At 37.8% G+C, this 13,211-nt stretch overlaps 1 protein-coding gene across 5 annotated transcripts in view; it reads left to right on the top strand.

Annotated features, from left to right (window-relative positions):
• Positions 1-13,211, top strand: part of poglut2 (protein O-glucosyltransferase 2) — a 57,034-nt gene that overhangs the window by 30,816 nt on the left and 13,007 nt on the right. For 4 of the 5 annotated variants that reach the window (XM_052025613.1, XM_052025614.1, XM_052025611.1 and 1 more), the window contains exons 6-7: positions 3,915-4,152; positions 10,017-10,226. In XM_052025613.1, coding sequence (XP_051881573.1) covers positions 3,915-4,152; positions 10,017-10,226 — 448 coding nt within the window. The remainder of the gene's footprint in view (positions 1-3,914; positions 4,153-10,016; positions 10,227-13,211) is intronic. The other variant, XM_052025616.1, reaches the window with a different exon arrangement.

The following is a 13,211-nucleotide window of genomic DNA, read 5'->3' as shown; positions in this document are numbered from 1 at the left end:
AGACGGTTGAAGTTCTACCATGAGAGTGATTGGTACGTCACTTTGTCATTGAATACGTTAGCTATAAAGATATTAGTCGGAGTAGTGGTTCATTACTGTGTTTATCTTATATATACAGTGTTTATTGTGTTTTACTTTCATATTTTCCAGTTCAAAGGGAAAAATGGCTACTAAGTGGGAAAACAACAAAAATAAAACATAGCAGTTGCTAGGATTCTGAAATAAAAGCAGAGAATGCAGTACAGTCAGAGAATGTCTGTGAAAATGGACATAGTGATGTTAGTTCAGTGACAGGAGGGGAAAGTGGAGATGTGGTGGGGTGGTAAGAAAGAACAGAAAAGGGAAGATTTGTTATAGTGTCGAAGACAATGATTAAGTTACAATAGAGATGATGGTGTGGGGCAAAGTGGTGTGGTAAGTAATGGAACAAAAGTTGAACCTTAAATAACAATAGCATTTAATAGATTAGATGCTGTTCTTTGAGTTGATGTTTAGTGTTGTAGGAATCATATAGGAGGCTGAGGACAGATGGGTCCATGAGGGGGAAGGGGTACAAATAAAAATAACTTGGAAAAAGAAACTCAGTGTCAATATTGCAGTCTGAACAAAAACGTTCAGGAAAGTAAGCAGCGAATTTGCGTCTGGCCTCTGGCAAGAGCAGATGTGAGCAATGAAAGCAGTGTGGAAAATTGAGAGAAATACAAATAAATTGTTGACTCGGTAGGAACTCCAAAGTGGTAGGAAAGGAGGTGCAGTGGCTTATGTTGCATCTCTGGCACTTACACAGGAAAGTTCTGTGAGAAATTCTGTATTGAGTTTGATTGAAGAAAGATCCTCGAGTAGGGGAAATGATATTGACCATTAATAAATAAATGCCAGCTTTCAATTAATGAAATGTTTGTGAAATCAGTAAAACTCTCTTAAAGGAAGAAAATGTTGGTGTAAACGGTGTAGAAATTGAATGGTGCCGGTTAAGATGTATTAATAGGGTGGATTGGAGCAGGCTTAACAAATGTTTATTCGGGGTTTCAATACTGCACAACACTCAAGATGGGTGCTATTGAAAAGCACTTGCAGAATTCATAGCCTTTCCTCTATAAAGAAGAGAAATGGGGAATAGGGAGGTGAATTGTAAATCATAAGATGCTCAGTTGCCGGAGGTAGTTAGTTCAGTAGTTGGAGATGCACAGAGGGATCAGCAGTTTATGTCAGTGAGAGGGATGGATGGGGAAGGTGGGAGAGGCACAACTAATGGATGAACAGGGATTGAATGACCAAAGGATTGGTAGTTGGTTGGCCTGTTGTTGGGTTGGGAGACTTGGGAGCCAAGGTTGGACAATTGGTCACCGGATGTGAGGGATATCAAGCAGAAAATTGAGGGTAATTGAAGGTCACGAGGGGGGAGTGAGCTCATGGGAGAGCTGTGTAATGTCGATATTTTACTTCAATGGGGCCTAAGTAAGATGGACTTTGTCTCAAAACCCACTGGATATTCAGGTAGGCCCCTTTTAAGTAGCACTGAAACAAGCTTCATAAACATTGCGAAGGCTTTTTTACTTCACGAATGGTCTGTACTGTTTGCAGGCCATGCATGCAGGATCGCAAAACATGGAACTGTTGACTTGACATGTACTGCATTGGATAACACTGTGCCTTTCCACCATTTTCTGATTTTGTTTTACATTTCCAGCATGTGCGGGTTTGGATTTTCAAGCACCACTGTATGACTAGGCACCTCCAAGTTTTACAGTGCTAGATCTACGGAAGAAAATCACAGACTTGGTGTAACTTGCATTACATTGTGATTTTTTTCCTATGTTATTTTTCACAAGCACACAGAGACATGGTGCAATGTAATCCAATTTCTCCACAAACATTTTTTCGTTAGATTATTCAGTGTTGATTACTGCTTTGCTTTTGAGTTTTTCCACTAGATTTTGCTTCAGATTTATTTTTTGCCACCGTTATAAATAACTGTCTCCAGTAAATTTGATGTGTGCTCATTTCTAAATAGCTTCTAGATAAGCAATATATCCACAGATTATACCAGAGAACAGTTGTTCTCTGTATCAGCTCCTGGAATTGATCACATGAGAATTCTTTCTTTAAGGATAGTGGAGGCGGTGTATACTATCTGATTGAGACAAATGGCTGGATCATCCTGGACCTGGCCTGCTCTCTCAGTGTTCACTTGACAGATACTATTTCACCTGTGGAGGCTGTACACCTGTAAGAAAATGAAACCATAAGATGTTTGAGGTACTTAATTGTGGCTTCTTTAGAATGACTAATTATCACTTCTGGTGATCTTTGTGTAAATTAGAAATGAATTAATCAGAAGAAGTTTTAGTAGGTAAACCAGTTCTGCTCATGGACCTCAGGAGATATCAGAACTGGTGACCAAACCTTTGACACAGAAGTAGGTTTTAATAAGTATCTTAAAGGAGAAAAGGCGAGCGGGGAAATCTTTGGTAAGGAATTTCAGAGTTTAGAGACAGTCAGCTGAAGGAATGATTAAAATCAGGAATTATTAAGAGGCCAGAATTGGATGAGCAGCAATATCTTGGTAGCTTCACAGGAGGATTAAGTTCCAGAGATAAGAAGCCAGCAACATTCAGCATGCAAAAGGGCAAGCTAAAAAATCAATGCAATTGAAAAATCTATAGCTCCAAATTCTGTTTCTTCTGGTGAGTTAATGCAGAGTCTGTAGAGAGAAAGAAAGGATGGGTTAAAGTGGAATTCACAAAGATTTTTGACAGGAATTGAAATAGGTACTGGTTGTTCAGTCATTGGGTCATATTTGAGCATGAATTTTATTTTGGTGAGATGAGGCAGAAAGAATTTTGGTGAGGTTTGGTTTTAGTGGAACTTCGGTGCATGAGAATGGTTGTTTGGTGATTGAGAGAGTGGGAGGTCTAAAAGACAGACACAGTTGGAGCAGGCAAAGTGATAGTGATTGAATTGGAAGACAGTCGGCAAAAGGAAAGTGGAATCGTGTGCTTAGCAGAAATGTAAAAGTTGGTAAACCTGCAAAGCAAGTCAGGTGGGGTGTGGAGAAGACTGAGTTGTTGTGAGGTCTGGATTGAAAACTATTTCAGGCAAGCAGGAGGTTTGAGTGGTGGCAGTGGAGGGGTTCTTTTTTGTCCCCCTAGGTTCTCACACACCTCATCCACATTACATTCCACAACCCTTTACATTTTCATTCCTTTTGACAGTTGCTAATCAGTGTTTTATTTTGTCATTCTTTTATTCTTTAGCTAGAGAATGTTGAACCAGCATCTGTAGCAAGCAAAAGCACTAAGTGAAAACTATTGGTTCTGTGCTTTTAAAGATGTGCAGTAATAGTTCCAATTCTACGTGATTACTTTTCTGCTCCTAATAGTAGTTGGATAACATGACCAAAATTTATTGCAACCAAAAGTTGCAAACAGGAGCAGTAATTATTTCATTAAAGAATTGGGTCATTGTAAATAATTCTGAACAATTGATGGGTGAATCTAATTAACCTTCACAAGATTGATTTTAAAGATACTGGATAATTATTTCCGGACGAAGATGTGGCAGTAGTTGTAATCAAGAACATATTGTACCTGTCATAATGACTTCTTACTGGAATACAATTCTGGTTGTCCTTGAATACTATACCCGAGGGGCATTATTTATACTGTATTTGAGTAAAACATACAGTGGAGAAAAGTAGAATCTTAAATTTATTTCACTGATGTGAGTGAACTTATGCTTTCTTTGCCCTCTTGTACATCACAATGTCTCTGTAATAAGTTTCACTGTTCCTCATTCGATCATAAATTTGTTTTTAAAGCATTAATTTTATTGACTGCTCCTTTATGTCAAAGTATTCTTGACTGAGGATTCTCATTATATATTTTTTAATTGCTGTTACTTGATTTTCTCAGAGTAAGTCTGGATATGATGTCCGTTCAGGCCAATACTGGCCCTTCTTGGGAAAACAAAAATCATACTGCATTTTGGAGAGGACGAGACAGCCGAAGAGAGCGCTTAGAACTTGTAAAACTCGGTATCGAGCACCCTGACTTAATTGATGCTGCATTCACAAATTTTTTCTTTTTTCCCCATAATGAGAGCCTTTATGGTCCAATTGTAAAGCATGTGTCATTTTTTGACTTTTTCCAGGTATGTGGATGTTGCTTCAACACATTATCCCATTTATTATTTAAAAAAACTACTGTCACGTATGTTGAAATGAATTTAGCTGCCATGCCATTGCTGTATTAATTTGGTAAATATGCAACCTTAACAATGTTGCATCCTTACTGATGTGACAAAATTGATATTGCAGAGAGGATCCCTATTTGCAATTATTCTTTTCGTCCATTTTATATGATTCCCACTAATCAACAACTACCCCCACCATCACAACTCCACCACCCCCGACTCCTTCCACCTATATCAGAATGAAATTATTTGTGATAAATTGACTTAATTCAAGATGCCTTTTGTTTTGGTCGTTTATGGGATATGGATGTTGCTATCAAAGCTGGGATTTATTACCCATCTCTAACGACCCTTGAACCACTAGAATCCCTCTGGTGCAAGTACTCTCACAATGTTGTTGGGTAAAGGGTGACAGGATTTAGATGTGGCAGTGATGAAGAAATATAGATGCATTTTCAAATCAGGATGATGTGTGATTTGGAGGGAAACCTACAGGTGACAGTTCTTCATTCACCTGCAGCCCTTCTTGCTAGTTGAGATTATGTGTTTGTTAGAGTAGACTAGGCCAATAACTGCAGTTCATTTTGTAGATGCAAAGCAATGAAGACCCATTGTTAGAGGGAGTAAGTGTTTAGGGTGGTGAATAGATGCCATTTAGATGCTTGACCTGAATGGTATCAAGTTTCTTGTGTGATGTTTAAAGTGTACTCATACAGGCAAGTGACATGTATTTCATCATGCTCCTGGCTTGTCCATTGTAAATGATGGGTTGTCAGGAGTTGAGTCAGTTGCCGCAGGATGCTTGCCTCTGACCATACCACTTATGTGGCTAGTCAATTGAGTTTCTGGGCAATGGTGACCCCCCTGGCGGGGGAACAATGGTAATGCCATTGAATGTCAAGGATATGTGATTGAACTCACTTTTATTGAAGATGCACTTGTGTGGTGCAAATGTTACTTGCCACTTATCAGCCCATGACTGAATTTTGTTGAGGTATTATATTACCGGTATAGATGGTTTCATTATTTGAGGATCTACAAACACAAAAATCCAGAAATACTGTCAGTAATATCCTGCTCCTCAGGCTGCAGTATAAAATACCTCACAAAAAAAAATTCTTCTTAATATCACTGATTAGCTGAGAACTTAAGCTTTTCAGCTTCTCCCATTTTGCTGTAAAATTGCTTAAAAACAGTTAAAATTTGTTGAATTATGTTTAACTATTTTTAAAGCAATGCTAAACCAAAATGGGATTTGTGGAGGATTAGTCTAAATTGGAGCTTGATGATCAGCATGGACTTAATGACCAAAGGGCTTGTTTCTGTGCTGTATGACTCTAAATAAGTATTGTCTTGTGTCGTTTTTTTTCCTCTCTCTTTTGCCCTTCATCTTCTTTCCTCGGGTTCTTGATCATTCAACCAATGGGAACGGCTTCCCTCTATCTGCTTGGGCTGAACACTTCATGGTTTTAAATACCTTTATCACATCCTGTCCTAATCCTACTCTGTTGCAGAGAACAAACCCATCTTCTTCAGTCTGTCTTCATAATGAACATCCCTCACCCTTGGAATAATTCCAATAAATTTCTTGCACCCTAGGGCCTTTGCATCTCTCCTAAACATGGTGCCCTGAAGTGCATACAATATTCCAGCTGTGGCCAAACAAATATTTTACAAAGATCCACCGTAACTTCCATGTGTATATTGTTGTGTATGTCTCTATGGATAGTGGTCAGAATCCTGTCTACTTTTTTTTTAATCACTTTCTCAACCTGCTCTGCCACTTTCAATTATTTATGGACATATAGCCCAGGTCTCTTGTTACTATAGTTCTTTTCAAACTGTGCCCTCAAGTTTATAAACTATTCATTCTTCCTACCGAATTGTTACATTCTGCTTTTCCCTTTGTTATATTTCACCTGTCAAGTGTTTTCCCATTCCACCAGCTTGTCTCCATCTTCCTGAACTACCCTCTCAAATCTCCACCCTTCCAGGTTTTGCATCATCTACAGAATTGGAAATTGTGCCCTGTACATTCCTGTCGTTAGTATGTATGAGTTGTTGTGTGCTGGTGTTTAGCCAATAGGTCCTTAAAGAAGCACTAGTTAGTTACAGTAGGGGCATCAACATGTCCAAATTTCTGCATCTCCATACTGTAGCCTAAAAGTTGTAAATATGCCAATCTCCACTCCCCTGCCCCCTTTACAATTCACTGTTGAGACAAGGGATGTTTTATTAGTTGCTGAGATGAGGTATCTGGTCAACCATAGCTAAGTCGTCTAACACAGTCGAGTCACTGATTTCAATTAAAATGAAAAGGCAAGTTTTTTGCTTTTTATTTTACTGGAAATATATTTCTAAATATTTGTTATATTGTTAATTCATAAAATAACTTTTAATTTGTTTCTTTTGTTTTATTTTAACTGTTTCTAAGTGTCTCTGATGAACAGTGACATTTGGAAACAGTAAGTAGGTTTGACAGAAAAGGTGTCAAAAGGTCATCAGTGGACTCTGTGAATAGGACCTCAGGGTGTGCCGGCTGAGGCCTAATTGTCAATTAAGACAATCCATTTCCAAAATGACTCTGACAACTATGTCTTGTGGTTATTAGAACAGAAGTCCCAACAAAAAGAAAAGCAATGGTCCGAGTGTCGCTCCCAGGGACACATTTCCCTACTGTCCATAAAACAACCGTTCTCTGCTATTCTTCCTGTCACTCAAGTCAATTCTCTCTCCGTCCTACCCTATTAATTCTATGGGTCAATCTTGATGGCAACCTTGTTAAGTGGCACTTTATCAAATGCCATTTTGAATCCATATATACCACAGCAATTTCATTTCCCTTATTGCCCCCTCAATTATCTCATCAAAATACCTCTACTGTTATTTAAAGATGACTTTTCTTTAACAAATCCATGCTAGATCTCCAATGTGACTGCTAATTCTATCCCTACTTATTATTTCTAAAAGTTTCTGCATCATTGTGATTAAACTGACTAACCTTCAGTGCTGGTTTTATCTTTACATCTTTTTAATCAAGAATGTAACATTTGCACATATCCAATGCTCACATGCAACCCTGCATATCCATAGAAGAGTGAACAATTATTGGCCAATCTTTGATCTCCACATCTACATCTTCAGCAACTCAGGTTATATCTTGCCTAGATGAGTACAACTTGCCTTTATGATATCTCCTCTCTATTAATTTTTAGCCCATCTTCTTTTCCTGAGACTCCAGCATTTATTTTCACCCTTGGTAAAGACATATGTACTGATTTACTCCTTTGACCATGCCCTCTGCCTCCTTAAGTAGATCTTCTTTTGGTCTCTAAACAGCCCACTTCTCTTTGTACCATATATTTACTATTTACATACATATACAAGATATTTGGATTTCCCTTGAAGTTGCCACCAGACTTTTTTCATGCTCTGCCTCTCTTCTTTATTTCTTTACTTCCTCTCTGTGCTTTCTATAATCTGCTTGAAATAAAAAGACGAAATGTTAGCACATTCAGCAGATCAGGCAGCATTTGTGGACAGATAGACAGAGATAATGTTTCAGGTCAATGACGCTAATTCAGAACGTAAAAAGTTAAAGATGTCACAGGTGTTGAGCAAGTACAGGGGCAGGGATAGCTGGGTGGGGAGGAAAGAAGAAAAGGGAGGGTTTGCCATAGCATAGTGTGGAAAGCAGGAGAGAATCAATGCAGTTGGATGACACTGCAATAAAAATAGGACAAGAAGGAAAATTGATGCATCCGGAGGAGCTGTAAATGTTAATGGCTTAATCATTATCATAACTGCTGATCTGAAATTGTCAAACTCATTTTTGAGTACAGAAGGCTGTAAAGTTCCTAATCAAAATCCTTTAAACTTTATTAAATCATTTCAGGTGGTTGAGGTAGTGAGGTCAGAGAGGGTGTGGAACAGAGAATTAAAATAAAATGCATTTCAAATTTTTTGATTAGGCCTGCCTGCTTTTTTTTTTCCAAACTCCTGCTGGTGATTCTGCAATTCCTTTTCATGCATTTCTGGACCTAGATATGTTTTTTTTTCTTGTCCCATTGCTGCCCACTTTTATAATATTCATCATCCTTTTGATAATTTAATCGTTGCTGACCCACAAAATCCCAGGTTGGCCCTGTTGTTCTTTCCTCCTTTCTAACTATTTCCTCTTCTTACGAAAGCTTATTAACTTGAAACGTGACTTCTATTTCTGTTTTGTATTGAATCAAGCATAATCAACAATCCCACTTCCCAAAACTGTGGTACTTTATACATTACTAGGTAGCAGATGAATAACACAAAAGATTTGATAGATTGCAAAAAACAATCTTATGAACAATGACCTTAATGTCACAATCCCAAAAATGACCTTGAGCATCACCCTTATTAAGTAACATTTTATGCCTGTATTTTACAGGGTAATAAACCACAGGGTTACTTTTATAGACATTTGAAACTACACACCTCAAAAACCTTGAAGTTTGCTGACATTATAGATGTAATAAAATTTCAACAGCTGAGATGTAGAATTCTGAAATGCCTGCTGCAGGATTGTAATAAAAAGTTCTCCACATGAGAGACTGGAGGTTTGGAAAAAAGAACTTTGCTCACCTCACTAATCTATATATATAATTTATATATATATGATAATCACAGTCTTAACTTCAGCAGAAGTATAAATATTTTTTAATATTGGCACAGGATTCAAAATGAAGCTTTTTTTTTCTGAAAATCAGGCTTAGCCATGTTGGTCAGTTTCCTGTTGAAATCATTGGGAATTAAGGGTATAAAACTGAACCCTATTGCTATGCTAATGAAAGGGTCCTCTTGTATAGGAATTATAATATTGCTGAATTTACTTGTTTGACTTGGTAAGATAACAACAGAAGTACTGTGTACAGTTTTAGTTTCCCATATTCAAGATAGCTATATTTGACTTAGAAAGGTTGCAAAAAATGTTCATCAAATAGATTTCTAGGATGAGCAAGGAAGGTAGTGAGGAGACTGAGAGATGATCTAATTGAACTGTTTAGAATTTTGATTGTTTGACAGAGTAGCTGCTGAGAGGATGATTTCCCCTGGCTGGAGAGTCAGGAACTAAAAGTTAGAATCTCAAGTTAAGGTGGTAGCAATCTAGTTGAGGACTAATTTCTTCACATACGTGGTTGTAATCTTTGGAATTCTGTAATTATATTTAAGACTGATATTGATAGATCTTTGGGAATATAGAGATTTTTGTAACAAAGTGGAGTTGATGTTTAAGTTCAGTTGTGATCTTATTAGGAGGAACAACTTTGAAGAACTGTATGGCCAATATTTCCTATTTCTTATGTTAATGTATTCTTTCCCAGAAATAAGGACTAATTAAAGAGTACTGCAGTTAACAAACTAACATTTTTAATATTAACATAGAGATAACAATTAACAGAATGCACAAGGATAATTAAGAATTTCATGTGGATAGTAAGTGCTATAAATATTCACTCACATTTATTTAATAAAGTGATCCAGATATCAGTTAATCACAACTGGGTGTATATGGACTGACCTGAAATAAATGGCTTGTGCATATCACACCATTCATCATTTCTTAATTCTGCAGTACACAGTTATTTTATATTTTGTAGGAAGAACACCTCTGTTGACAGGTTGATTTTTGTTTTAATTCGGCATGTGATAGAATGACATGAAATGTGCAGAACCACCATAGTATATCCACTTCTCTCAATCAAAAATAATGTATCTCACTTCAAAGTTTTTCTTTATGCTCACCACATAAAATCTGAGATTCACTGAACTTCTTGTTTTTGTAGTATAAATATCAAATCAACATTGATGGCACTGTGGCTGCCTACAGAATGCCTTATTTGCTAGCAGGAGATAGTGTCATTCTAAAGCAAGATTCAGTCTACTACGAACACTTCTACAACGACCTGACACCATGGGAACATTACATTCCATTTAAGAGTGATTTGAGTGATCTTCTGGATAAAATTCAGTGGGCAAAATCTCATGATAAAGAGGTAGTTTTCAGTTTGTTCCGTTTTCTTCATTCATTATTAATAATTGTGTACTTTTGTTTTTCTGACTAGCATAAATTTGAATACCATTCAAGTACTGACTGAATGAAACATAATATTATATTCATAGTTGTTATATGATTAGCTGTATTTGATTATAGAAGTTAAAACTGCTGGTAAAAGTAGAGATAGTACAGTTATGTAAGGGTCTTTACTTTTTTCTTCAAAAGTGCCAATTCTTATTTACAAGCAAGAGTATTTTGTTTGAAATCCAATTGCTGAAGCATGGTTCCACTGTGGCTGAAATCAGAAGTTTGATCTGAAAGAATTTCGGAATGGCCCAAAGTGAAGAACCTTCAGCTGTCTGGGCTCTAAACTTTGGAATTTGCTTCCTACATTTCTCTGCCTCACCTCACTGTTGTGTTTTTATTTTGCTCGAAGTAAATATGTAATTTTTCCATATTTTTTTCATCTTGGTCTCTCTCAACCCTGATTGTTTTCCCCATTAGAATATTCTCTCCCCACCCCAATTCCACACTGACCCATCATTCCATCTCTGCCTTCTAACAACATAAGAATCCTAGTTGAATAAGCCAGTGGCATTCCTCCAGTCAGAGCAAGACTCTATGAAGAATCCATCATGGCATCCATTGCTGCTTCCTCTAAGCATCAATGCAAGCAACACACTCCCCACATCCCCACTGTTGATGAAACGCTTCAACAGATAACTCACTGGGAAAATTCCAAGATGTTTCACAGAATAAAGTGGATGCCTTGCCAAAGAAGGAAGTATGGAAAGGGGTGACAGAATGTACAATCGTAAACATTAATTTGAAGGATTGTGTGGAAAAAGGACAAGGTGCTGGAGAACCAGAAGAATTTATTAAGTTTTCCCAGTCAACTCACATGCCATCATCCATGGATTCTGCTGACAAATCAGCAATCACTACGTCTTCCTTATACCATTTAGAATATCCTGAGCCATATGAATGATTATACTTGCATCTTGACATGGATCTCATTCTGCCTCTACTTTTCACCACACACCCTGTTCAGATCATTGGGAAAGTTTCATAATGTAATCATCTAGTCATACCTCTGGCACTTCTATTTCTAGTATATTCTCCTGTTTCACTCCTAACTTATTCTTGGTAATGTCTATCATTAAGATGCCTTTCCTCTCTTCACAGCTGACATATCATTCCCAAACTACCTGGGAAAGCAAATCCAAATCTTTGCTGCTCTCCACCACCCCCCACCTCCCCCTGACTATGTCCATCCACTTCAATAGCCACTTTCTCAGATTTAGTTAGACTATCGAATTTTGACATTCTATTTGAGCTGAGCTAAGTTTTCAATGCTACATCTCCATCTGAAAGGTTGCCAGCTTCCATTCAAATAATGTCAGCCATCTCTTCCTTTCCTAGCCCATCTGTCATTGAACTCCTTGTCAATTCCAACTCCAGAATTGATTATTCCATTACTCTCCTGGATGTCTTTCCATCTTTACCCTCTGTAAATGAATATAGAACTCTGCTTACAATATCTTATTCTGCACCAGATCCCACAAGCCCATTGACTCTCAGAGCTCCAAAATTTTGACACTCTCCTTACTGAGTTCAATCCCATTATGTGCTTACTGCTAACTATCTGCTCAACCTCTCATATGGCAATTCACTTCACTCTACAACCCCCTCTCTGAGTTACCTTTTCTTGTATCCCTCTCATTTTGCCCACATTTGGCAGTTATGCCTTCAGTTGCCTTGGCTCCATTTGTTGAAATTCCATCCCTAATTTTTCTGGTTCTGCTGTTCCTTGCCCTCATTTTACTCCATTCTGGAACACAGTCTTTCTGAATATACGTTATCATCTCATCCATCTGTTTTTTGCAAAAGGTATCCATTTCATTTCCTCTTACTCTGTAAAGCATCTTGGAATATTTCTCCATATTAAAAACATTAAATAAATGAAAGTTGTTGTCTTGATTAATTGTGTGTTGACTCAGGCAGAAAAAAATAACGATGGATCAATTTTTTTTACATGGAACAGTGAGCGTAGAACAGTACAGCACAGGAGCAGGCCCTTCATGGTTGGCACAGACATGGCCCATAATGTCTGTGCCAACCATGATGCCAAATTAAACTAATCCCATCTGTCTGCACCTGGTCCGTATTGCTCATTTCCTGCATGTTCATGTATCTAATTGCCTCTTAAACATTGCTATCGTATCTGTTTCCACCACTTCCTTGGCAGCATGTTCCAGGCACCTACCACTCTGTGTTTAAAAAAAAAACTTGCCTCATAAATCTCCTTTAGACTTCCCCACTCTTACCTTAAACCTATGCCCTCTAGTATTTGACATTTCTACCTTGGGAAAAATTCTATCTACCCTATCTGTGCCTCTAGGATTTTATATACTTTGATTAGGTCGCTACTTAGCTCTGACTCTCCAGAGGAAACAATCCAACTTTGTCCAACCTCTCCTTGTAGCTAATACTCTCTAATACAGGCAACGACCTGGTGAAGCTCTTCTGCACCCTCTCCAAAGCCTCCACATCCTTCCTGTAATAAGCTGACCAGAACTGCACACAAATGTGGCCTAACCAAAGTTTTATATACCTGTAAAATGACTCAATTTTATATTCACCTCCTCGACCAATGAAGGCAAGCATGCTGTATGCCTTCTTTGCCACGCTATCCACTTGTGTTACCACTTTCAGAGTGTTGTGGAATTGTACGCCACAACCCCCCTGTACATCAATGTTCCTGAGAGTCCTGCCATTTGCTGTATACTTTCCTCTTACATGTGACGTCCTAAAGTTCAACACCTCACACTTGCCGGGATTAAACTTTTTCTTTTTAACTAAATTTACAATATTCTTGTCATCCAAGATTTCCGAACCTTGCCATCCTTGTCTTTCTTCATCACAGGAACATGTTGGTTCTAAATTCTGACCAGCTGGCCTTTAAATGATCCCTATATGTCGG

Source organism: Pristis pectinata, chromosome 11, assembly GCF_009764475.1.
Source record: "Pristis pectinata isolate sPriPec2 chromosome 11, sPriPec2.1.pri, whole genome shotgun sequence".
Taxonomy (NCBI): domain Eukaryota; kingdom Metazoa; phylum Chordata; class Chondrichthyes; order Rhinopristiformes; family Pristidae; genus Pristis; species Pristis pectinata.
This window is presented reverse-complemented; position numbering and strand designations above follow the sequence as displayed.